Source organism: Triturus cristatus, chromosome 7 (genome assembly GCF_964204655.1).
Source record: "Triturus cristatus chromosome 7, aTriCri1.1, whole genome shotgun sequence".
In the NCBI taxonomy this organism is placed as follows: Eukaryota; Metazoa; Chordata; class Amphibia; order Caudata; family Salamandridae; genus Triturus; species Triturus cristatus.
The window spans coordinates 1,359,556,057-1,359,581,293 of NC_140590.1; the positions used below are offsets into that span (position 1 = coordinate 1,359,556,057).

General features: G+C 44.1%; 1 protein-coding gene across 3 annotated transcripts in view; it reads left to right on the forward strand.

The window, feature by feature from the left end:
- Positions 1 to 25,237, forward strand: part of LOC146812058 (CMP-N-acetylneuraminate-beta-galactosamide-alpha-2,3-sialyltransferase 2-like) — a 447,618-nt gene that overhangs the window by 241,413 nt on the left and 180,968 nt on the right. For all 3 annotated transcript variants that reach the window (XM_085619063.1, XM_085619064.1, XM_085619065.1), the window contains one exon: positions 22,328 to 22,521. In XM_085619063.1, coding sequence (XP_085475189.1) covers positions 22,328 to 22,521 — 194 coding nt within the window. The remainder of the gene's footprint in view (positions 1 to 22,327; positions 22,522 to 25,237) is intronic.

The following is a 25,237-nucleotide window of genomic DNA, read 5'->3' on the forward strand; positions in this document are numbered from 1 at the left end:
GTGCATGGCTAATGATCTGAGTTTCGACTTGGTGGTTGCTTGCTCCTCAGGTCTTTTTGGTCAAACTTCTAGTAATTTGGTTTTGAACTACCTTACTGGTGAGACACATCGGACTCTCACTCCTCTGTCAAGGGCTGTCTGGGCCAAAGACCCTTCTCTACATGGCTTACCCTCCAAGAATGAGCACAGGTAATGGAAAGATCACGGTTTCAATATGGCCCTCGATGCAACGCTAAATATCTGTGGACTGATCACCAGCAGGTCTGCAATTTGTGCCTGTTGCCTGACTGTGATGACACCAACTGCCTGGCGTGCCAAGCTTTTAGAATGAAAAAGAACCTTCACCTTATCAGGGAGCATTGGTGGGTGCGCACTATGTAATGAGAGGATATATTTGGGTGACAGGAATTTGGCAACCACTAAGGAAGAGGCTAGCCCTTCGGTGATCACCCTCGAGCAAAGACCTGCTAGCCCACAGCCCAGCGGTTCTGAAGAGAACCATTGGATGCCCCAGCTTCAAAGCTGGTCCCTCATATGAAAGCACTTTGAGAACCAGGAGTATTCCACTCCAGAGAGACCAGGCCATTCCATGTGCCGAAGTAGAGCACCACTGCCAAGGAAATAAGACTAACAACAACAAAAAAATGTGTCCTCATGTAATGCAACTGGTGCTATGTAAAGCGCTCTGATACCCGATTCAGGTCAAGTTCGCGTATATAAAACTCTGTTTAAAAAAAAAAAAAAAAAAAAACAGGCAAAATGACAGCAGTGCATTACATACGGAAACAGGAAGGCACACATTAACAACAGTTCTCCCACCTAGCATAGACTATCTGCACTGGGCAGTTTGCCACAAAAATCACCTCATGTCAGAATACCTCCCTGGAATACAAAACAACTTGGCAGACCTGCACAGCAGGAAGCATCAAAAAGTCTTCAAGTGGGAACTCCACAGCCAAGTTCTCCAAATATTTCCAATAGTGGAGCACTCCACAAATAGATTTCTTTGCAACATCTGAAAACGTAAAATAGAGAGGCTTTGCCATCAAATACACACACCAGCAGTCCATAGGGAATGCACTAAGGATCAAGGGATACAGGAAATTTGCCTACGCTTACCCAGCTCTCCTACTGCTTCCATTCGTCATCAAGAAACTCCGGCAGATGTCCCTAACTTTCATCCTAGTTTCTCCAACCTGTGCCAGGCAGCCTCAGTTTTCCATGCCATTGGCGCTTCTATCAGCCCCCATCAAAGACTTTCCCCATTAGGCCAGGTGTACTCATGCAGCAACACAGGCAGATCAGGCAACCAGACCCACCACATTTCCAATTTGCAATTTGGCACCTGGGTTTCTAGAGTTTATATTCCTGCTTCTACCAGGGAATGCACGCCATGCATCAAAGTGGAAAAGATTTGTCATCCTCGTAACTTTATTATCGACAACAAAGATCTTAAAAAGTACATCACAAATAATGCATATATACATAAGTTATAGTCACAATGATGATTGTAAAATCCCCAAAATGCATAATTTTATTTAAAAGAAGAAACACTTAAAATCCCATGTCAGGATAAAAACCATGTAAGACAATACATATCAATAGTATAAAAATATAAATTATTAAGTACTATAAATTAAATATATTGCACAGAACACTTTGAGCATCTAATCCATAAAGCCAACAGGCTGAATATCACAACTCTACTAGTATCGGTACTAAGTATTCTAAACACCTCTAAATAATGGCCAGGTCCAATAAGCCTACACAAGGGGATGATCCACTTAGCCCTCAAATTTTCATAGTGTGGACAAAAAAAGTATCAGATGGACTAAGGATTCAGGCTTCCTTTGCAAGCGGGACATGTAACATCAGAAAGAGCATGGCTATGTCACTTTCTACAAAACAGTTTGGTGCGGAGAGTCTTGTACCTAAATTGAAGGAATTTACAAGCGGGACATGTAACATCAGAAAGAGCATGACTACGTCACTTTCTACAAAACAGTTTGGTGCGGAGAGTATTGTATCTAAATTGAAGGAACAATTTTCGTGCTAATGGAGGAACAACTTCATCAATGGTGTTCTAAATAATGGAGAAGGGTTTAAAATCTATAACATCTCGAAAGAGTGAGCCCATGGGGTTCGACACGTTCTTCACCAAAACAAACTCCCCATAAATAACCTTAACGCTTCTTTTAGAAATTGAGCACATCTTTACTGGACTAATCCAGAGGTCTTCCAACCTTAGCTTCCTCAATAATTCCCTAAGTGAGCAAAACCAGGAAATGTTATTTACCCTGGGTAGTGCCATATGATTTGTATATTACTGCATTACCAACAAAGCTGACCCTTTACACCGTACAATACAAGAAAAAGCCACTTACCTTCTTTACCTGAAAAAGGCATGTTATTAGCTTATACATCTATAAACCTCTCCCTAAATGCAGTCACTGCCTACATGGTAAACAGACAACATACCTCTCGGTTCAGAATACCAGTCGTCAAACCTTTTATGGAGGGTCTCAAAAATGCAGTACCCCCATGTGCCCCCCCTGCCTCAGTCTGGAACCTAAAGATAGTCTTTACCAGTCTTATGGGACAACCATTTGAACCTTTGCACTCATGCCATCTTCAATTCCGGCCATAGAAAGTGGACTTGCTAGTCATGATTTCCTCCCTCGGGTGAATTAGCGAGTTATAAGCCCTTACCATGCAAGAGCCATTTATACTGGTACATAAGGATAGGGCAGTTCTAGAACCAACCCCAAGTTCATTCCGAAGATGGTTTCTCCTTTCCGCCTCAATCAATCCATTGAATGTACGGTCTTCCTACAGTGTGATGCTGTGGCTGAAAGGACTTTTCACACTTTAAATGTGAACAGGGCACTTATGTATTATATAACAAAAAACAATTCCCAAATAAGACCACCTATTTGTTTAATTTAAAAAAAGAGTCCCACAAAGGACAGGCAATTTCCAAACCGGCATAGCCAGATGGCTTGTCAAATGTATTCAAACTTGTTGCATAAAAGCCAAATGACTACTTCTTCATGCGCCTCCTTGGGCACACTTTACTTGTAATAAAGGAGCCACAATTGCATTCCTAGGCAACATCCCCATAGCAGGCATCTGTAAGGCAACTACATGGTCAACACCTCACCCTTTTACTACGCTCTACTGTATGGCCATACTAGCCCACCCGTTTAATATGGGTTAAGTATCCAAGCGCAATGTACATTGAGAGAAGTTGAGAACCTTTTTTTAAAGAAGCAACCTGCAAAGATCCAAGCCTGACACTAGATGGCAGGAGTATTCTAAGCATGTGAATTTATACACTACATGATACAAACATATGCTGACAGGGTAAGAAGCATTTGTGTACAAAAAAAAATACAACACATAATGCCTTGTTACAGTCTCAAACATCCAATTAAAATTTTATTTGCTTGATTAATAAAAAAACATTGCAATATGTATGCATTGTGTAACACATGTAAAAATAAACTGTATTAATTAGAAACAAAGCATTAACATTAAGTGCAGCAGCATTTTTGCTATTAAATATTGAACTAGTTTGAAATAAAACTAATATAAATAAGATCAACATGAGTTAGTCCTATGCACCCTTTGAGCATGGTTAAGCCAAAAGCATATCCTGTAATTGGGGGATAAAAGAGTATTGTGGGGCCTCTTGATACTAACTTATTCCTATTGGAAGTTATTCAATAAGGAGTCGCACAGTGGTGGCTTTCAATTTGCACGGCAATTACCCTAACTCGAATTGGCAATTAGCAGCAACAGTCGTGCGGTAAATAAGTAACCCCAGAAGTAAAGTGCCAGAGTGCCAGATGCCCACCTGGTACTTCACTTTGAGGTTATTCCTGAACTGTAATGTACAGTGCTGCTGGCTAGTTATAAAAGTGCCTGTGCTTTCGCTGATAAAGTGCTAGTGTACCTGATATCTGCCAGATGCAACTCTCCCAGATAATCCTAGAATGACATGTTCTTAACAGTCAGCTGGCCATTAAAGTGCCAGTGCCTATGCTGGTAGGATACTAATGTACCAAAGGTCTGCCTGGGACTGATCTTCATTGCGGTTTCTGGCAATTGACTATTCTTGTGCCAGGGCTAGTTTCCTAATACTCTTGTTCCTGAGCTGCTCCTGTTCAAGAGTTACGATGTTCATAGTAATTAACTAGCTGTAAGTGCTTATGTGCATAATGTCTACATATTCCAACTCTTCCAGGTAGTTCCTTGGCTACAAAAATCTTCACCGTTGACTGGCTATTTAAATTGCTATGCCTGTCTATTGCTAGTGGACCTGATATCCGCCTGATGTGGGGTTTCCCTATTGGTCCTAAACTACTGTATCTTTTGGAAATTGACTAGCTGTTAAAGTGGCTATACCAGTCTTACAGTGCTAGCAATATAAGGTGCTGTCATGTCAGGCCTAAAGGGGCAGCCTTTCCGTGTTCAAGTCATAGTATGCTGTAGTATCTAACCAGCCAGGATCAAATCTACAATTCTTTAAAGTGCAACATGCAGGTCTTTCAGCTGTGGCTGCGGGTCTCCCGGGATGCCCCGCCTCCATTTCATGCCAGTCGTTCTTTGGCGGCATCATCCAGTTCTTAATCTGCACCTTTATTCCTACATTCTGGAGGAACTTTACCACAGGGCAGTTCGTTCGAGGATCAGTTGGATCAAAACAAGCACCCACCGCCTCAGACATCAGTTTCGCCAAGGAGTCATTGTGACGGCTCCTCTCCAGCTCCCACTTTGGATTTTTTAGAGACTTTCTTTGCTTCCTTGAGTTCCAGACATAATACCAAATCGCTTGGGGCCCTCCAGAGATGGTTTCCTTGTCTTTTTGAAATCTTAATGGAGAGATTACCATCCCAGGCATGTTGATAGAAGACCTTGCTGCCAGTCCTCTGCTTTCGGTCAGTTACTGGTTTAGCATGTTGGACAAATAATTCATCTGTGAAATCCTCCCAGTTGCTTGTGGAGCTTTTCCCATCCACCTTCACTACCTGCAGTATTTGCTTGGCATCATGAATAAAGCACATGATTGCATAAATTGGGATTGCGTGATCAGCTGAGGCATCATGTTTTCTTGTTCCGACTGACAGTTCTATCTCCTTGGGGAGATGATCACTTTCAGACCCGTCACCTAGTCTGACTGAAAGTACACACTGCATTAAAGGGACACTCAGCTGAGTATAACCATGACTATGACTTGAAGCAGGTTCCTTCTCCCCAGGGGTACCAGGTCATTCCCTCCTAGGTGTATTACTAATACAAAAAAGTTTACTGCGAGAGACCTCCATGGCTTCCCTTGAATGTGCGCCCTGTCACACCCGCCGGGGCATTATCTCAGACTACCATATCTCACCGGTCCCCAGCTGGTTGCTCCTTACACATGGTGACCGTCAATGCATGAAGCAGTGCCCTTCTCCCCAGAGATGCCAGATTATTCCCTCCCAGGTGTATGACCCGCATATTAGGAGGAGGAATCCCCCCCCCCCCCCCCTCACATATCATACGCATGGAGGACTTTAAGTCTTACAGCAGTGCCTTCCTACCCAGGAAGGACACCTCATTGCTTCTTAAGTGTATGTCCCACTGTTAGGGAGGGAGACACTCCCCCGCTCTGAGACACAGCTATCAACAGCAAGCTGTTCCTTCGCTAGCCTAGGCCCCCAAACCGAATAACTCAGTGGTGGAAACACCTGTCTCCGATCCCTGCCTTCCGCCCCTCGTGCCACCCTGAAGACGCACGAAATGCCAAATACCAACCATTGATCCTGGCCAAATAAAGAAATGCTTGGTTGCTAACACCCTTAATTGAGCACTGCACACCTTTCTATAAACTCCCGTTTGCAAACCTGTCCATGCCCCCTCTGGTCAAGGGTAGGCATCTTTACCTACATACAGCTGATACCCCGGCCTCTCCCTGGTCCAGCAAACAAGCCCTTCTTCAAAAACCCAGTGGACTAGGCAAGCAAAAGCCTAACGCACGTGCCCCCAATTGTTGCCTAACTTACACCTGGAGGACTTTATCTCTTGCAACAGATGCCTCTTCCCGAAGAGAGACAAGTGTGTACACAGGGCCAGTGTTCTTGGCTAGTGGAGCCCTGTGGTGAGTCATACGCATAACTTGCATGCCCTTTCGTTTCCTATTGCCTGCACGTCCATCACCGTCTGCAAGCGATCAAAGATGCGGAGTCACCCTGCTATTGTCCCCACCCTGGCATGAGTGACCCACTGCTGAACTACTGCTATGGTAACCTCCAGCGCTAAGCGCCGCCTGGCCTCTACTGCACCTGCCCCCTAGACAGGCTAATGACCTTTACTACCTGTATGTTAATAGGGGACTATTATATGACAGGTCAATGCCTTTGCTACTGACACATGTGCAGACTCATTTGCAGCCCCTTGTGGTCTTTCCATTTGCTGGTTGGCACCCATTGCTGCCTGGCACCAAATGCTGCCTGCCACATACCACGCTCTACCGTACCTCTATCAGGTACTCTTTCCATACCCCCTATCTTCACCCTGCATAAATCAATTAGTTGATACCCCCAAATGGCCGGTATCCTCTGGCACCGCATCCAGAAAACTTTCCCCAATCAGGTGCTAATCCTGTAAAGTGGGGATCCAAACTTGATAGCAGTGCCACTACCAATGTTCATTATTAGTGAACTGTCTTCGTCCCCAGGATAGCTAGAAGGAGCTAGGATGTGGAGGGCATCCCCCAACCACGTGTAGGAAATATTGTACAGCCCTGTCTACATTCCCCAGGGTGAAAATAGTACCAATGTGAGTGGACCCGATGACAACAGCGTCACGTTTAAGATTCTCAGTATCCTGCCCGGACCCCACTTGCCTTACTTCTTGGACCTAGCTACTCCAGACACAGCGCTCATGCGTGCCCTTCCTGTAGAAAACCGCCGACCAATCGCAGGCCCTCGTACGCAGAACAACAATACCTGGCCCAAATGTGCCAATATGTGTCCAAAGAGATAATACCAGTAAGAGACTATTGTGTCCGCCAGTCCGACGGTGGAGTCAAAGCGGAATGGACTAAGAGTGGGCTAGGATGGAGGAGGTATGTGGGCAGCGACTGTCGGCCCCAAGGTCTGTGCCCTGCTGCTGCTTCACCAAATAACAATGGCCCTGAAAATGGTGATGTTGTGATACAACTTAAGAGAATGTGGGCAGAGATATATCCGTCAGTTCATGGTTGAAGCACATGTGTAGTTCGACTGAAAAGTGTGCATCACTGTGACTCTATTGGGAGGGTGACAGTTGATAGAGTCCCTACCCCTGCAGGTTACAAAACGCTATTGTCTAACATGTATAGTAATCTGTGAATAAAAGCATGACCGTCACAATCCTCCCACTGTTGGAACATAGCTGCAGTTCCCTGATATTACGCAAATAATTTCTGACACCCACCAATTCTTCATAATTGCTGCCTTTGCTGTGAAGTGTGCCCAGTTCATGCACTGCTATTCCTTTACACTTCTTTTTCTTTCTATAACTGCAAAATGCAAGGACATTGAAGGCACCAGTCCCCTTGCTTTAATAACTAAATGCGAGCACAACTTTGTCAAGGTGCGGAACCAACCATGCCCTGTTTCGCTTTGTATCCCCCGGAATTGCTAGCCCTCCACATGGAGTGTGAGAAAAGGGCGAGCCTGTATCTTGGAGGTACTGGAGGAAGTATGTAATATGCAGTTCTTGTGGTATACCATGCCCTTACATAAACATGCATTAGATTTGCGCGCTGGTTACAGCAAGGAGCATGCCCAAGTAACTTCCCCTTGTTTTGAAACCTGGGCAGGAGAAGACATGTGACACCCCACTATGGTTGACCTACTCGCACCCAAGCTGTGCCCACAGCCCCACAGATTCCAAACGTCACGTGCTGGATTTGTATACCTGTAAGCCAGGGCTGGCGGCAGGCGGCCCCTTTCGTTCACACCATACGTTGCCCCTTCCGTGCTGCCAATCCTATAACATCACCACACCTATTGTTGTGGTTGTCCCTAAAAGACAGACAGCGCCCACTTGTGGCAGACTGTCCCCAATCGCCATTTTCAAATTAAGCGACAGTGCTGAGCGCCCGGAACCACCCTGACAAATATAGCACAGGTAACTAGATACTGAATATTAGCAGAGTGGACAATTGCAGCATTATAAAAAGTTCTGGGGTGACCTTCTCCATTGAGGTTTAACTCAAGGAGGCTGTACATATTAAGCCTGATGCAACTGTTAAAATTGTGGATCACCAGTGGGCCCAGGTTAAGATTATGGATGGTATTGAGGGACCCATCTCTCTGCGCCTGCTTGCAACACTTACCACTGCATCACCCTACAGCAAAATAGAGCTTGGCTTGCTGCCGTCTGGTATTTTGTGACATCTCTTTGCAGCCAGATCTGTACTCCTGCAACACTGCACCAACAACAAGGCAGAACTATTAGCCTTGACCCTGCCTCTTTGTTGCATAAGATAAATGAGCCACAATTGTGGCTAACAAGCGTATCATCTTGAAAATGCCTCCATACTGGCATGGTGAGGCTGAGTCACCAAACACTACTAGCCAAACTTACTAACGTTTTACACTCCCAATCCCTTTCAGAGTAAATTATCTGGAGCGGGCGCGGCAGGCGCGGCGATAATCCGGGAAAGCACGAGAAGAGCAGGTGCCCTCTCGTGGCGGCCTGGGCCCCCGGCCGGGTGGGGACAGCCCAAGACCTGCCGTGCTGGATGAGCAGGCGGGAGCAGGAGAGGGAGTACACCCCCGCCCCGCTCGCGGGTACCCGCACGCCATGTCCGGAGCGCAGCCGGGAGCAGGGAGACCCCTCCCACCGCCCTCTCTGTCGGCATCAGCCAGGCCGGGCCGGATCCAGGAGCAAGGAGCCGCCCGCACGCCCCTGGTGCGGGGAGGAGAGGGAGGTCGCCTAACGCGTCGGATCCCCCCCACCTCCGCACGGCACACGAGGCCCCTGGCCATCCGGGCCCGCAGACCCAGCCCAGCGGACCTGTTCCCAGCCACCGGCCGGGGTGCCTGCAGGCACAACAAAAACCCCTCCTACGCCCCCTCAGCAGGGCCCGGCCACGGCGGCCAGGGCCCCACAGAGAGATGCCGCCCGCCCTCCCCGGGATGGGGAAATGGAAGGGTGTCGGCCGCGGCAGGTGAGGCCCCCCTGCCCCGCACCTCGAGGCCCCAGGCCTGCCAGAGCGACCCCCCAGGCAGAGTGAGTGCTAGCCGCACCACCCTCCCCTTGCTGCCCCACCCCTGCAAAGAATTAACTCCCACGGGGAAAGAGGGGATCAAATGCAGGGACAGGTACCGCCCGGCCCCCGGAGGAGAAGCCCGGGGCGGGGAGAAAGCACTCACCTGGTGCTCAATGCGAAACAGCGTCAGGGCAGCCAGGCAGGAGGGGCACTGTCTGGGCAGCAGGAGAAGAGAGCGCTCTGAGGGCGGGAAAGGTACAAGTACCTTCCCCCCCCCCCCCCCCCCCCCCCCGGAAGTGACGCCGCTCAGGGGGACCCACCTGGGTCCCCCCAACAGTGCAATGCTGGCGAATGTGCCATCCTGTGGCACTAAGGATGGCCGCCCTCTTAGGAGGGCCCCCTGCGTGGGCCCGGGGCAGCCTGGCAAATACTTCAGGATCTCCAGATCACCCAGTTTGCTGTCCAGCCCGTTAATGCTCCAAGAACATACTTGCAAAGTCTTTGCTGCCTGAGAGCTTTTATTTTGTTTAAGTTTGATTCATTTCAGCTTCCTTGTTGAATTTATATCTCCCGATAGACAGCCCCAATCATTTTCAGCGCCGTACTGGGGGCAGGGTTTCAGGGCGATTTCTCTGCCCATTTTGCTTTCTAACCTTGGAGACTTGCTTAACGTGTTCGTCAAGACTGAAAATACTCTTTTCAGCTGGCCAGGTAGGTCACCCTCTGACCTTTGCGCCTCAAGTGGATGCGGATAGCCTGTGTTCCTCCCTGATTGAAATACCCCAATTTTTAAAGGTGTTTACTTCATTTAAGCACTCTCCAAGCCAGATCCAACAGGCCTCCGGTGACTTTAGGGCAGAGGTCTTCAAATTGTGGGGCGCGCCACCCTGGGTGGGCATGGATGGATTCCCAGTGGGCTGCAAATACCTCTGAAAGTACATGTAAATTAGGATGACCTGGAAGTGCTGCTATGTTTATTTGCTGCATTTCCAGGCTGTCTTCATTTACTCTGAAGCCCTTGAAGTGAGATCAGAGAACTATCGGTCAGGAGGTCAGTGAGTGTCCCTCAGGCACGCAATGCCCATAGTACTAAAAGGGCTTCAGCCCCCCCAACTCCCCTCCCTCCCACCTCCTGTCTCTAATCCTGGGCTGCTGCAACTCGAGCTGCTGTGGGCTCGGCTGGGCGGTATCTGGAGTCTTATCTCCTGCACGCAGGAGTTGATCACAGGTCTTTAAAGACCATTTGCATATTTACATACCTTTATAAACTGGTTACTGAGACTTATTTTTTTTCTCTGGTTCCAGTACCCCCTGGGCCCCCACTCTGCCTATTCCTTATATTTGTATTTTACACTTACTAGTCGAGCCTGTCGAGACCTCATTTTGACACTAAATAGGGTTATAAATAAAAAGTATGTATTCATTTGTAATGTGACTTTTCTGACTTTCTTCCCTTTAATTATCAGTCATGAATCATTCAGGCAGCCCTAGAACACAATTAAAAGTGCTTTCTATTTATATTTGCCGTTTGAAGTACGCACAAATAAGTGCTGAAAATTCGGCTTTAGGTGACTGTTTATATTTGTACCGTCTGGGACATCAAAATAATGAGCTGCCAACCCTAATCATAAGACTGGAAGTTTGTTGCGGGATCAGCACATTATTTATTTCCTCCACCCTCTATCCCTTATTAATGCCATAATAGCAATAATTTAACTTATATCTGAAACCCTACGCCGCCGTCAATAACATGCTGAGGTACTTGAAGTGACTGGGAATGCACCCTGCATTCAGACAACTCACTCGTCATTCTCGCCCTTCACTTTCACACTCAACCTCCACTCACAGCGATCACTCTGCACTCACAATGCACTTGTGCTGTTCACCCTGTACCTCACCCTGCAGTCACACGAGCACACTACTCACCCTGCACTCATGTGACACTTCACTCACCTGTCCGCCTCACTGCTCAATCTGCATTTTCACTCAAACAAGCCAATCACTAATGATTCATTAATTTGTCCCCCTCTGCACTTACATCTGCACCCACAATCATATGGTCACCTCACTCCACCTGCAGTCACTCCTCTTACCCGACTCTCACACTGTTGCATCGCTCAACTTGCACTCACATGGGCCCACCTGCACCCCACACAGCGCAGACAGTTAATGTGCCTGCTACAAAGAATGTGTACCATGCAGATCACAGAACTGAGTGTGAGTAAACTGAGTAGCGCTATAAAAAAATGACATGTTTGTCTGAAAGGTGCTATAGAGAGATGAGGTGATTGTTGTCGAGTGGTAGTGAGGGAATTCATGGAGAAAGAGGCAATGGGGGAGGGAGTGCCATAAAAGACTGTTCCACCATGTGCGACCAGTGCTAGGGCCAGCCCTGGCTGGGAGTGTTAGCCCCCCACCCCCGAAGTTCAGGTCTAGTTGCGCCCCTGGTGTGCTGGCAGGGTCAAAGAGGATGCTAAAAAAAACAAAAATCCCCTAAGTGAGTTAGGTTTTTACAGTAATGCAAGGGTGTATAAAATAATGCAATAACAGCTTAATTGGACAATAAATGCAAGTTAAACTAACTGGTGATAAATGCACTCTTTTAGGTTAAGAAACCTCAGTTAGTAACTACCATCACTGCAGATGTCTGTGTGTGTTAAAGCTGAGCAACACATAATTGAACCCTAGTTGGTGCAGGGGAATAGTGACCTTTGTATTTATAGTTGTGCCACTGGAATCATGCGTTTTTTGGCTTTATGGGCATAGTTATGGATTTCCCACGTTTGCCACATAATTCATCATCTGCTGCTAATTTTCAGATTTGAAAAAAAAACTTGTTTCTGTCTCAAACGGTTCAAAAGTTACTAAAAATGCAGCGACACATGTTACCTCACAGTGGAATGCCCTTTCTAGTGGTTGACTGGTGTCTGTGGGTGTTAATGTGGTACTTATGAGGGGGCAATAAAAGCCAGGGCAGTGTTAACAAGTGTAAACATTGCTAAATAATGCAGTAATGCTATCACAAATTATGCAGGATTATTCAGCATAATTCGTCTTTGCTTGCTGCAGAATGACGATTCTCCAATTTTTATGCAGAGAGAATCTTGATTTCATTAAAGACATAAGGAGGCTAACATTATGCAAATTCTTTTATTTGCTGCCCAACATGCAGCCCTTTAAAGAATGCAAATACATCACAATGAATAGAACATTAACAACATAACTAGGAGCCAGTGTACACTCCAATCTTCCTCTTCGGCTGCGATGACACAGAAGTAAAATGTGGTAAACCAGTTAGTCTTAAGCGTTGTTATCTGAGAAAAAAAATCAAAAATACACTGTATAGTGAATGAAGTATGAACAGATGAAACATAGTATGACAATGAGCAATACATCAGAATTCATATCACTATATTACAATTCATATCACTATATTAATGATGTACAAAAATCAGACCCAAACCTCTCAGGGAGAGGAGGGTGGGATAATGTTAGCCTCCGTATGTCTTTAATGAAATCAAGATTCTCTCTGCATAACAATTTTAGAATCATCATTTCATTACAAGACCGGAGGCTACCATTATGCATGTTTAAAGCCATGTAAAGCTACATTGCTTACATGCTCTATTGGTCTCAAATAGAATTTTGAGAAGGTATCTGCATTGGATCAATCTGCGGCTCTAAGTATCTCGGGCAGGGAACCTCCGGCCCAAAATACTTTGCTAGCCATAGCTCCCCTTGAAGAGTGAGCTCCAAATCTAGAGAGATCTACACCAGCTTCATGCATAATCAAACGTACCCACCTGGCTAAGGTGGCAGAAGAAACCGGTGTAAAAGGTCTAACATATGACAAAAGAAGTTGATCGCTGTCAACAGGCCTAAAAATAGAAATTTTATTGTCATAACATTTCATACAATTCACATCACACAGTTTTTCACACTCGTGAAAGAAAGGGTAAAAGATAGATTCTGACATTGTTTCAGTTCTTCTCCAGATATCAAAGTGAACACCTTCAGACAAATAAAATCTATTAGAAAGTTCCAAAGCTTTAATGTCTGAGACTCTTCTAAAGGAAATCAGACACAGAAGTGTTGCCAGTTTCATGGAGATCCTTTTAAGAGAGAGTAAATTGTTGACAGGCCACGAAAGGAAGAGATTAAAGATGAGGTTAACATCCTAAAGGGATTTGTAACAGGCTTTAGGAGGTCTCCTCAATCTAATACCTTTCATAACTCTCTTAATTAAAGGGTTGCTACCAATAGCAAGATTATTTTCCAATGCATGTCCGGAAGAAATTGCTGATCTGTAGCAATTGATCGTTCTATAAGAGAGGCCTGAATCAAAAAGACAGGCAAGGTAGTTAGCTACTTGCTGTAGAGAGGCTTGTACGGGATCCAGATCCCTTTCCAAGCACCAGCAAGACCACTTTCTCCATACACCTGAATACCTCTTCCTTGTTCCAGGTGCGCATGAGTCTTCCAAAAGGCTCTTAGCCTCTCCTGAAAGTTCAGAATATCTCCCTGAACTCCTGAGATCCTCCAGACAAGAAGGTTCAATTTCCCTTCTAGAACCAAAGGATGTTCTTCTCCGTCCAGACCTTGGAGGAGTCCTAGCGAAGATGGGATTAAGCGTGGAAAGACCACTGCTAACTCCATAACCCCTGGGAACCAAACTTGAGATTTCCAAAAGGGTGTTACGAGGATGATTGAACAAGACTCAAGTCTTACTTTCCTCAACAATCTCTGGATCATTGAGAAGGGGTGAAAAGCGTAACCCCTGATTCTCGTCCAGGATTGGAGAAAGGCATCTACCCCTGATGCATTGGGGTACGGTCTCCAGCTGAAATGCGTCTGAACTTGATGGGTTAATCTGCTGGCGAAAAGATCTATCTGAAATGGACCCCATAACTCTTGAATCAAAGAGAAAATCTCTGGATTTAGTTTCCAGTCGCTGGAATCGTGGAGATAACGAGAATTCCAGTCCGCTCTCAGATTCTGAATTCCCGGAATCAATTCTGCCCTGAGAATAATCTTGTGATCCAAGCAAAAATACCAAATCCGCTTGGCGATATCTGAAAGATTCTTGGATCTCGCGCCCCCCAGGCGATTTATGTATGAGACAGCAGAGAAATTGTCCAAATGGATTAAGGTATTGGAATTCTTTAGAAGCTCTTTGAAGCTCATAAGTGCATTCAGAGCTGCTAACATCTCCAGACAGTTTATGTGAAGGGATTGTTCCTCTAAGGACCACCTCCCCCGGTCTCTAAATTGTTTAGGCGAGCGCCCCATCCCTGGTTGCTCGCATCCGATTCTACAGTAAAGTCTGGAATATTCCGGAAAATAGCTTTTCCATTCCAGGCTTGAAGGTTTTTCAACCACCAATGAAGATCTTCTCGAGCGTCCTCCGAGAGGGGAACTGAGTCTTCGTACCAAAGACCTTTCCTCAAGGCTAAAGCTTTCAGCCTTAGTAAACCTCTGTAATGGAGTGGACCGGGTGAAATAGCCTGGATGGAGGAAGAAAGGAGACCTAGAACCCTGACTAGGTCTTTGAGGTGGATTAAGTCTTTCGAAAGGATAAAGGAAAAATGTTTCTTTATCTTTGCTACCTTTTTGTTTGGGATTATTAAACTGGAAAGAATGGTATTTACTTGGAAACCAAGGGATTCTAACTCCTGTGTAGGGATCATGATGGATTTCTCTAGATTTACGATGAATCCCAGGTTCTGAAGTAGGTCTACTGTCATTTTTAAATGTTCCTGGATAATCAAAATGTCTTGAGACATTATGAGGATGTAGTTTAGGTAAATTATCAGACAAACTCCTCTCTCTCTCTCTGAGATAAGAGACCACTGGTCGTAGGACCTTCGTGAAACACCAAGGCGCTGAGGAAAGGCCGAAAGGGAGACACTGGAACTGATAGAGGGTCCCTTTCCATGTAAAACGGAGGTACTTGCGAAAGTCCCCGTCCATGGGTATGGTAAAATAGGCATCCTTGAGGTCTAGTTTTACTAGCCAATCCTTCGCTTGCAGAATGCCCCTCAAGAGATGGATACCCTCCATCTTGAAGTGTCTGTATGTTAGAAAGTTGTTTAAAAATGTTAGATTTATAACGGGACGCCAACCTTTGTCCTTCTTTTTGACTAGAAATATGGTACTTAGAAAACCTTTCTGAATTTCTGATAAAGGAATTTTTATAATGGCTCTCTTTTCTATCATTTGGGAAATCTCCAATTCTATCAGGTTTGAATTCTCCATGTCTAAAGTCATCTCTCTTGGGATTTTTTCCTGAAATGGTTCTTCCCAGAAATCTATCTTGAATCCAATCATTGTTTCCAATACCCAGGGGTCTTGAGTAATTTTTCTCCAATTGTGAGCAAAAAGTCTGTCTTCCTGCCACCTATAAGGGGAAAGAAGGGTTCTGGCTTACCTTGGTAGGTTTGATTGGTGGATCTGGGTCTGCCGCTGCGGGATCTTGAACCCCTTCCTCTTGTGGGATAGAAATTTGAGTACGAGCGGTAGCCTCTATTGGAGTAGAAAGAGCCTCTTTCATCTTGGGGCTAGAAATGGGACCTGTAGAAGCCTCGGCTGACAGACTGTCCCTTCCTTTCAGCCCTTCCAAAAACTGTGCCACCTCCAAATACTCTGCGCATGCTAGATTGGGCTCTACTGAAGGCATTAATAGTGGATACATATTTTCCCAAGGATTGGACAAAATTGTCCCCAAACAAAAGCCCTTTTGCATCGCGCATGTCTTCTCTTGCAGAAAGATCTGCGAGCTTGGGGTTCATTCTTAGTAGGACCGCCTTTCTGCGTTCGGTAATGAGGCTAGAATTGGCGTTCCCAAGAAAGCAAATTGCTTGTTGAGACCAACCTCTTAAGAGTTCAATATCGACCGGGGTATTATTGGTCCTTGCTTCTTCGGTCATATCAAGAATCTTGGATAGTGGTCCGAGAACATCAAGCAGTTTGTCCTGGCACTGCTTGAGGCATTTTTCAATTCCTTTTCTAGGATCCCTTCCAGATTTAAATAGGAAGGTGATGATCTCAGGGTCTAGGTTAGGGGTATTGCAAATCTTGTCCTCTGAGGAGGGGCGAGGGCACTCGTTTCGCATAAGATTGCGTGTATTCCTATCTAAGGGTTTCCATACTCTCTGAGAGAGATATTTTCCTACGTGGACCATTGGCCACCATTCTGAACTGCGAGGGTGGCGATTAGCAGTTGGATTAAATATTTCCCCACCAAGTGAGTCTTTAACAATAGAGGATGAGGTGGAAGGATTATTAATATCCTCATCAAGACCCTCCAAGGTGTCCTGGGGATCGAAAATAAATTCATCCAAAGTTTCATCCTCATAAATTGGAGATTCCGGATATTCCTAAAATTCATTTGTACCGTAAAGGTCACCTTGGTTTATCATGCCGCTATGGACAACTCTTCGCTCTGTCCCAAGATATTTGGATCTCTCCTTTGTGCTGCCATGAGCACCCAAATCTATCGTAGCGCGAGGGCTACCAACATTAAATGCACGGGTAGGTGCGTCATTCATATGTTTCCTTTTTTCAGGAACTTTTTCTCTTTTTTAAGGGCCTGATGTAGAGGGGAAGTCTCCATCCGAGAGAGAAAAGTAGATTTCCTCGGTGGGAGACGTCCTCTTTCTCTTAGTTAAAGCGGCCTCAACCGCTTCCCTGACAGAAGACTTAAGTTCTTCACCAATCAATCTTTTTAACTTATCACCCAGAAGTTCCTTAGAGGACTGTGGTGGGTTAATAGTGTCAGGGTTCATTATAATGTTTGTTGAATCTGTTAAAATAGTAAATGGCCCTAGAAATTAGGAGTACTTACAGTAATCTCCTCACAAACAGTGTCTGATCTTGTTGATATAAATAAAATTCGAGATGGAGTAAAATTATTTTCAAACCGATCTCCAATCTTTCGTTGTAAAACACAAGAATTTAACTCTAAAAGAGTATTGATAAATGCCACTAGATGGCGCTAGTGCACATTTTTCTTCTTTTTTAAAATAAATTAAGTTAAGAGGCTCCGTTACTCCGGCTCGTAGAGGTACCGTTAACGCGCTCTTTGAAGAGCCGTAACCATAGTAACCTCAAGCCGAGCCGGAGGGAAATTACGCTTGTGATGGTATGCTCCCGCGTCTCCCAGCAAGTTGCTAAGAGGCGCGGGAGTCAAATAATACGAGCGGCGCTTGGGCCGATATTCACGTCCTTTTCCCTTTTGTTTATTTATTTATTTGTGAGCGTGAGCTGAGCGGTGCGCACACGGAGCATGAAAAACAAGTATTTCAGGGGAAAAGAGAACGAGATGAGCGTCGTGAAGTAAGTGCTCCAGAATCTTAAATCCTATATATTCTTGAAATAACAAGGCGAATTCTTTGAATTTATAAAAGGGGGATACTTACCGGCTTCCTCCAACGACCACATAGCGATTGGAGGGAAAGGGGATTAAATCCTATTCCCAGCCATAAATTGGACAGGGGGAAAAAAGTCGCTGAAATATAAAAATCAGTTAGTAAAGCCTAAGTAAGCAGTTTAGTCATGTAATTAAAGATAGTAGATAATCTTACTTAAACCATAATTAACTCATATACAAATTAACTTAAATAACGAGTAGTAGGTAGAAACAGTACTTATCTGTGTCAGAGCAGCGAACAAAAGAGGAAGATTGGAGTGTACACTGGCTCCTAGTTATGTTGTTAATGTTCTATTCATTGTGATGTATTTGCATTCTTTAAAGGGCTGCATGTTGGGCAGCAAATAAAAGTATTTGCATAATGGAAGCCTCCGGTCTTGTAATGAAATTTAGTCAACCCAGCTGTATAATTTGGCCTTCTCCTGCCGCATAATTCCAGTGGCCCTGTTAATGGTGCTATGAGGTCCCAGCCTGTGGTAGAAAGCACTGTGAATATTTAAGCCATTATTTAAAAAAAAGTATTGGCATAGTCTAAGCTAGGCTGCTTCAAAATGATGCAGTGATTGAGATAAAACAAGTTCTTACAAAATATACTTTTTAGTAATAAGTAACCAAACTGTATCTAATGCAGACATTTATGTAAGTGCATCCACTATTCAAGATCTCACCAGATCTAAAAAAGAATAAATCTTTGCCACCATGAAGCTTTAAGCAGAGCCACTGGAATTATTCGGCAGAAAAGGACCACATTATGTGGCAGGTTTGACTAAATTATGCAGCCCAATGCGCCACATTTTGTGGTTAGCATTACTTCATTATTTTGTCGTTTTAACTCAAGGTAACGCTGTTAGGGGAAATATTTCACCTCATTAGTACCAGTTTAACACCCAAATACAGCAGTAAGCAACTACAAGGTTACCAATCAATCTTTGCAAAGGGCCTTCCAATGCTCCAGAACACTTTGTCACGCTTTAAGTAACTTTTGTTCCGTTTGACCTAGTATCAAGGTTTTTTTGTTGAAATCTGCAGATTATGTAGCAAATGCCATAAACTGATAATTATGTGGAAAACGCTGCTGCTGCAGAAACTCATAATTCCAGTGGCCCTGGCTTTAAGTTACTCAATCAATTAATGGCTGGTAAAAAAGCTGGTTTCTTTTTAACTTTCTGCACTGCTACACACCCTTCGCTTTCAGGCAGAGGCACCTCAGAGTCAGTATTAACCATTCAGGGGCAGTTTTTTGTGAAAGCTGAGGCCATGGGTTGGCAGGTAGAAGGCCAGCAGGGTTTCATTGAGATGCAGAGCCCTAATCCTCTCAATCCCTGGAGCCTCACAACAATGGTCTAGGAGACGGAGAAAAGGAGCGTGATTCATAGATATTGTTTAAGAGAAGGCCCAGAATCGGGAGCACTGTGTGGGGACTCATTTTTATGTTTACAAATGGCCAGAGACAGCTTCTTCAGAGAGATACCCCAAAGAAGGGAACAATACAAGTGTTTTTTTTTGTTTATTAGTGAAGCTGGTACTGCTGCCAAGTGTATAGGTAGCCACTGCTAGTTCTCATTAAGGAAGCAGATATAGCAGGACTGGGGCCCAGGGATTTGAGGGGTCCATTGCATCACAGTTATGCCATTCTACCTTTAACAAAGGAGCATGGGAGCTTATTTTCCTTTCAAGCATTAGGACCGAGGTGATGATCCGTCATGGTGGGGAAGAGGGAAAAGATGCAGAGTTGATTGACTGCTACTCAGGACTGCAGTTATCATTAGTGCAGCAGCTTTAGTTTGCATTGGGGTCCAAGAGTGTGAGGGGCTCAACACCTCAATTATGGGGAGCAGTTTGTTTAGGATAATATCTGTTTTTGTTTGATGCATTTGCTGTTTTATAAGTCTCATATTTAGTGCGGTTCATAAGCTATAGAAAAAGTATTCCTGAAATATCTCATAAGCCCTGCTCCCTGAATGCAGCCATGTCACTCCTGCTTTCCAATCCTTGCCATAAATCTTTGGAGGGGGGGCCTGAAGGTTTGAAGACCTCTGCTTTAGGGGTTTCATTGCGAAGTCCATAGCTAGAGTCAAGGAACTCTATTGAGACAATATCTGTATTTGCGACTCCCTGTCCCCCGAGTGAGGGAATCAATCGAATGAGTTTCAGATTGTTGCTCTGATTCAGGATAGCAAATGGACCTTTGAAAATATAGTATGGGCAGAGAAGCGTGCAAGTCCCTTCGCCGGTGTCCGTGGTTTGCGCTCCAGGTCTAATATCTGGTACAGCCAATGCAGAGACTGAGTTTTCAAGCTGGGGTATGGGAGAAGATCTATTGCGGCTAGCTCCCATACTCAAAATATTCTCGTCACTCTTTGAGTGTGTGTTGCAGAGATGGGGTGATTTGTAAAGCTCCTTTATGGAGTCTAAACACACATTTCTTTATCCGTTTTTCAACTGTTGGAACTGTGGCTTCTTCAGTTTATCCCTTGAGAGGAAATATTCGAGGTGGCTGTGATGAGTAGTTTTCTTAGAAAGTTGGGCCTCTAGAAGGCAATATTCAAGGTGGCTGTAATGAATGATTTGTTTCAGTTGGTACCGCCGGATTGTCCGACTGCTCGGGTAGTTCTGTCCCCTGGCCTGCTTCCCTCTTGCCCTTGGTCTCATTAACAGCAACATTTGCATCCAGCTCCTGCACTGTGGCCGTGCCTGAAATTATTTCTGGGTCAGAGTTTGAATTACCCGGGACCCTCTTCTTTGTGAATTGAAGATTGGGTATTCGGCTAGCCAAGTTTCAAACATCTGAAATCAAGGCGATGCCCGAATCAGCCAATTAAAGAGATGTTCATCTATCAACAAATGAAGTGCCCTCAAAAAACAAGCCAGTGGGGAGGAGGTGTGCTGTATATTTAGGGATCACCATGTCTTAATACTGCATATCAAGGCCGGTGGTGACCTGTGCAACAATATTTTTAGGTACCTCCCATGACCTCCCACTTCACGGATACCCTCACTCCCACCCTCCAATATAACCCTTCATCTCTCCATAGCCCCTCTCTCACATGCATTTCATTTGTTTTACAGCGCTACCCTTACCAGTGTAGGGAGTCCTAGCACTTGACATCACACACATTAACCAGATACAATAAGACCTATGTATATAAAACCGTCTATAAAAAATGCTACATAAGACACTGAGGATTGCACGGTGTAGGGGATTATGTCATCTAGATTAGTAGGCACTACATTTTAAGATTGTTTGGTCTGGAGAAGCACAAACTCTAGCATTAAAACTTACCACAGTGGATGAGGTTGTTTTTACTAACAAGAATGTATTTCTAACCAAACTAAGGGCCTGATTTAGATCTTGGCGGACAGTTACTACATCACAATGGTGCGGGACATCCCGTCCGCCGAAATATAAATCCCATTATATCCTATGGAATTTAGATTTTGGCGGATGGGATATCCGTCACTGTTGTGAAGGAGAAACCCGTCTGCCAAGATCTAAATCAGACCCTAACCCTTTTTAACAACATTAGGATGATGAAAGATGGGGGGAAAACATATGGTTCCAACCCTATTCCTTGCTGTTTGCTTGCAGCTCTTTGATGACAGTTCACGGGTCACTGTGGTATATTAGAATTGTAACAAATGAACTGCAAGTAACAAAAGGATATCTGTGACAGAAGTAGTAACCTGCTGAGCTATCTATATAAAATGCAGTTCTGTGAGCTACATGTACATGTTCTTTTCAGCAGGCATATTACCCCTCTGCGCTACTTTATTATGAATCAAAACTCATCTCTGTCCAGCAGGAACATGAATCGCCAGAGTTATCTTGACATTTTTATTGTTGCCTGAAAACTGTCCCACACACAAGGAGCTCTGCCGCATTGTCTTTTGAATCCATAAGTTTTTTCTAAAACAACGCAATTTAGAGGTTAGCGCTAGGTGCGGTTGCATCTGTCGCACTGCCCTAGAACTGGTCCTAACCAAAACTTTCAAAAGATAGTCATTTTCCCAGTTAAGATACTACTTTTACTGCCAACCATCATAGTCTCTTTCAACATTGCGCGCATTGTCACAGATATAATACTGTTACACTATATTCATTTTCATGAATTACACCAAGAATGATTAAACATGGCTGGAATTCAACATTTCTAGAACAGAAACTTCATTCAAACTCTTGCACACTCCTCAACGGACTTTAGTCTCTCACGTCTCATTCTCTGCTTTTGCAAGTGAGATCAGGATTTTCTAGACCGTGCAAGAAGCTAATCCTCCAACCAGTAGCTCGTGAGTTACTGTAACTCTCCGGCTACCTTTGAGTAGCTCACCTGTGTGCAGCCCAGTTTATTAAATTAGAAAGCGTTTGCTTGGTTCAATTAATATACTTATAAAGAAATTGAGATTATACAACACTAATGATATTAGTAGCTATCAATGCGTTTCATTGAACTTAAGTAGCTCTCAGTACAGAAAAGGTTGGAGACCACTGATACTAGAACAAACACTCTTCAAATCCCCGCCACTTGTGTACACCTGTTATATAGTCTGCTTCTCCTTTCATGTTAGCCTTTTTTGTGTCTTTGATCTGTTTTTAATCCTAACTTAGTTTCATCTGCAATTTGCTAATACTTCTGTATGCTTTACTCTTGTCAAAGAAATTACAAGGGTCCAGTAAAGAAGGCCAGGTCCAGGAAGCTTTGGATAAACTTTTTGCTGAGATACCCTCAGAGGAGTTTGAAGATTCCCGGGAGGAAACCCAGTGCAGGACATGCGCTGTCGTTGGAAACTCAGGAAATCTCAAAGGCGCCAAGTATGGAGAAAAAATTGACTCTCATAATTTTGTTTTAAGGTAAGCCGTCTCTTGGAAGATAGACAACTTCTAATGCTAGTAGTTGTAGACTGCTGTACTGCCCCACTATATTGAAACAAAGCAATGGTAGTGAAAACAACATGAAATGTATCAACAATGCCTATTCGAATCTCTGAGACATGTATTTTTCATCAGCAACAAATTCTAAGGGCTAATTCGTGACGGTCCAAGGTTGAAACTACAGTCAAAACAAACACCCAAAACAGTTTTGTAAGTCAGTAAGCCTTGCAAACCAAAAGTAGTCTTTGAGTGACAAAATGGATATTTAGATCAGATCATTCAACATCACTTAATCCAAACTCTTCATTTTAGGATCAATAACAGAGCACTATAAAACTTGAAAAACCTAAAATATCCACATACTATAAATATGGGATGAGCCATACTGGAGCCTGTATCTTTGCAACTAGTATCAAATTGTGATGGTCTAACTGCAGTTACAACTATTAATGTTGTTTTTTTAACTTCTACCGCTGCAGCATCTCATGACTAGTTTGTTTGTAAGACTGAGGTTTGCAAAAGTCACTCACCTGTCAATGTCCTTGATATTATTTCTTCTGTATTGAGGTATCAAGCTTCAGACCAGATTTGCCTGTGTGCCTCAGTATGTCAGTGTCGACAGGCCAAAAGGCTGTGGCTGCTTCAAAGTGATACACTGGTTCTGCGACATCTGAAAATGTCCTGCTCTTTGGTGTCCTTCTTCCAGGATTATATGCAATCAAGGCCTGTTTTTGTGTGACTGCTCATGAGGCAGTACTTCTGTGGTTCCTTCTGCCCATCTTTCTGCACGAGGAGATCTTCTATTTACACATCTTGTGGTACTCGCACAACATGCCAATCTACGACTGTCCTGGGATTCTAGAGCGATCACTTCATTGGATTTTCATTCTTCATTTGTCAGTAGTTTAAATTCAATTCTTTCCCTGTTGGTAGGCAGCTGGCATAGTAGCTTACAAGCAACCACATGGCCATGGTCTACTTGAATTGTCAACTGGGCACCAGGTGTCAATTGTTGACCAATCTTGCTTCTCTTCTCTGTGAACAATAATACTTTTATCCCTGAAAGTAGCAAATATTCTGGCTCTTTACTTTACTTTATTGCCAGTTTAGATACAAAGCATGTATCGACAATTTATTAATCAATCTACACAGTAACATAGCTTAAGTTCAGATTCTAACTTCGACCACGTATTTTTGAAAGTGGCTAGCGGTAGAGTGCCTATCCTAAACTTGATGCATAGGGTCTGGCTTAGGGAAAGTGGATATTGTCCATATATTCCTCAAATCTGTATTCGCGCTTCATGGATCAGAACGTACGTGTCACTTGGCCCATCTCAATATTTAATGAGTCTCTCGTGGGCGCAAGACCAATATCTCTTTCACAGCATGGCAGGTGGTTCTACTGATGGATGAGGTATTATACCAATAATCTACAAACCTCAAGTCAGTTTGTTTTATATATCTCAGCTATTGGATCTTAATCACCTGTGATTGCGTGATTACTTTGCAAAAATCCTCTTTATATGCTCTGAGTTCCATTGTCGACTATAATCTCATCCAAAACAGGATAGGTCTTAATTATGCATGTCCAGCAATTGATTTCTGGGCCAGATCAAGTCTAATGGGCACCAGCAGGGAACTCTTTGGAAGCCTCAGCCAAGATTTTGTGAAGTCATTTTCTGCCTACTTGAAGGCTTTCCAGATTGCAAATCCCAATAGATCTGAGCTAGAGAGCTGCACTACTGTCTGAGCTCTATATACCTCGAGGGCAGGTAATGCCAGATGAGTTACACCAGGCTTGACAAATATAATCTGTGAACATGATGTATGTTTCAATAATAATTTACTGTCTGCTCATGCTCTAAGTCAGACCAACTGATGTCCAAATAATCAAACTCGGTCTCTGTTTTTAGAGAAGTGTTACCTTGTGTCATTTTGCCACTGAAGTTTTTGTGTGGCTTAAATGCTATAAATTTCGTCTTCTGCATTTATATTTCTTAACTTTGTGTACTGCAAAATGAGGCAAACAGTTGGAGGAGAATCTCTATCCCTTTCTGTGTTTTGGAGCTAATCAAGATGTCATCAGCGAAAAGAAGCGCATGCCCTTTCTTACAGTCCAAAACATGGCAGTCATTCTCACAATTTATTAAGTAGCCCGTAAAGCTGTTTACAAAAAGAAGAGAGTTGGTGCCAAAACACAACCCTGATGAATGCCTTTTTTACCTTAATCCTGTTGGTCAATTCTCCATTTGGGCCCCAAAGAACATGGGCAAAAGTACCAATGTTAAGTCGCCTATTTATATAGAAAAGATCTGGAGGGATTCCTAGTTTAGATAAGGACCATATTAATGGCATTCCATAAATCGACAGGCACAATATATGTTGCCTCTGTTGATATCGACTACTGTCCGCCTGACCAAAAAGAAGCGAAAAACCTTATCGATGGTGTTTGTTTTGGGTCTAGACCTGGCCTGGAACTGGCTCAGTATATTATTTTCAGTCCTCTCGTCCACTCTGTTTAATATCTACATGGAACCCTTCACTGTCCTCCTCAACGAAGCAAACATCCCCTTCCATCTTTTCGCAGATGGCACCCAGCTATACATGGAAATCTCCTTACTAGAAAACATACACCAGCTAAACTCCCCCCTCAAGGAAGACCAACACTGGCTATCTCGTAACCACCTAAACCACA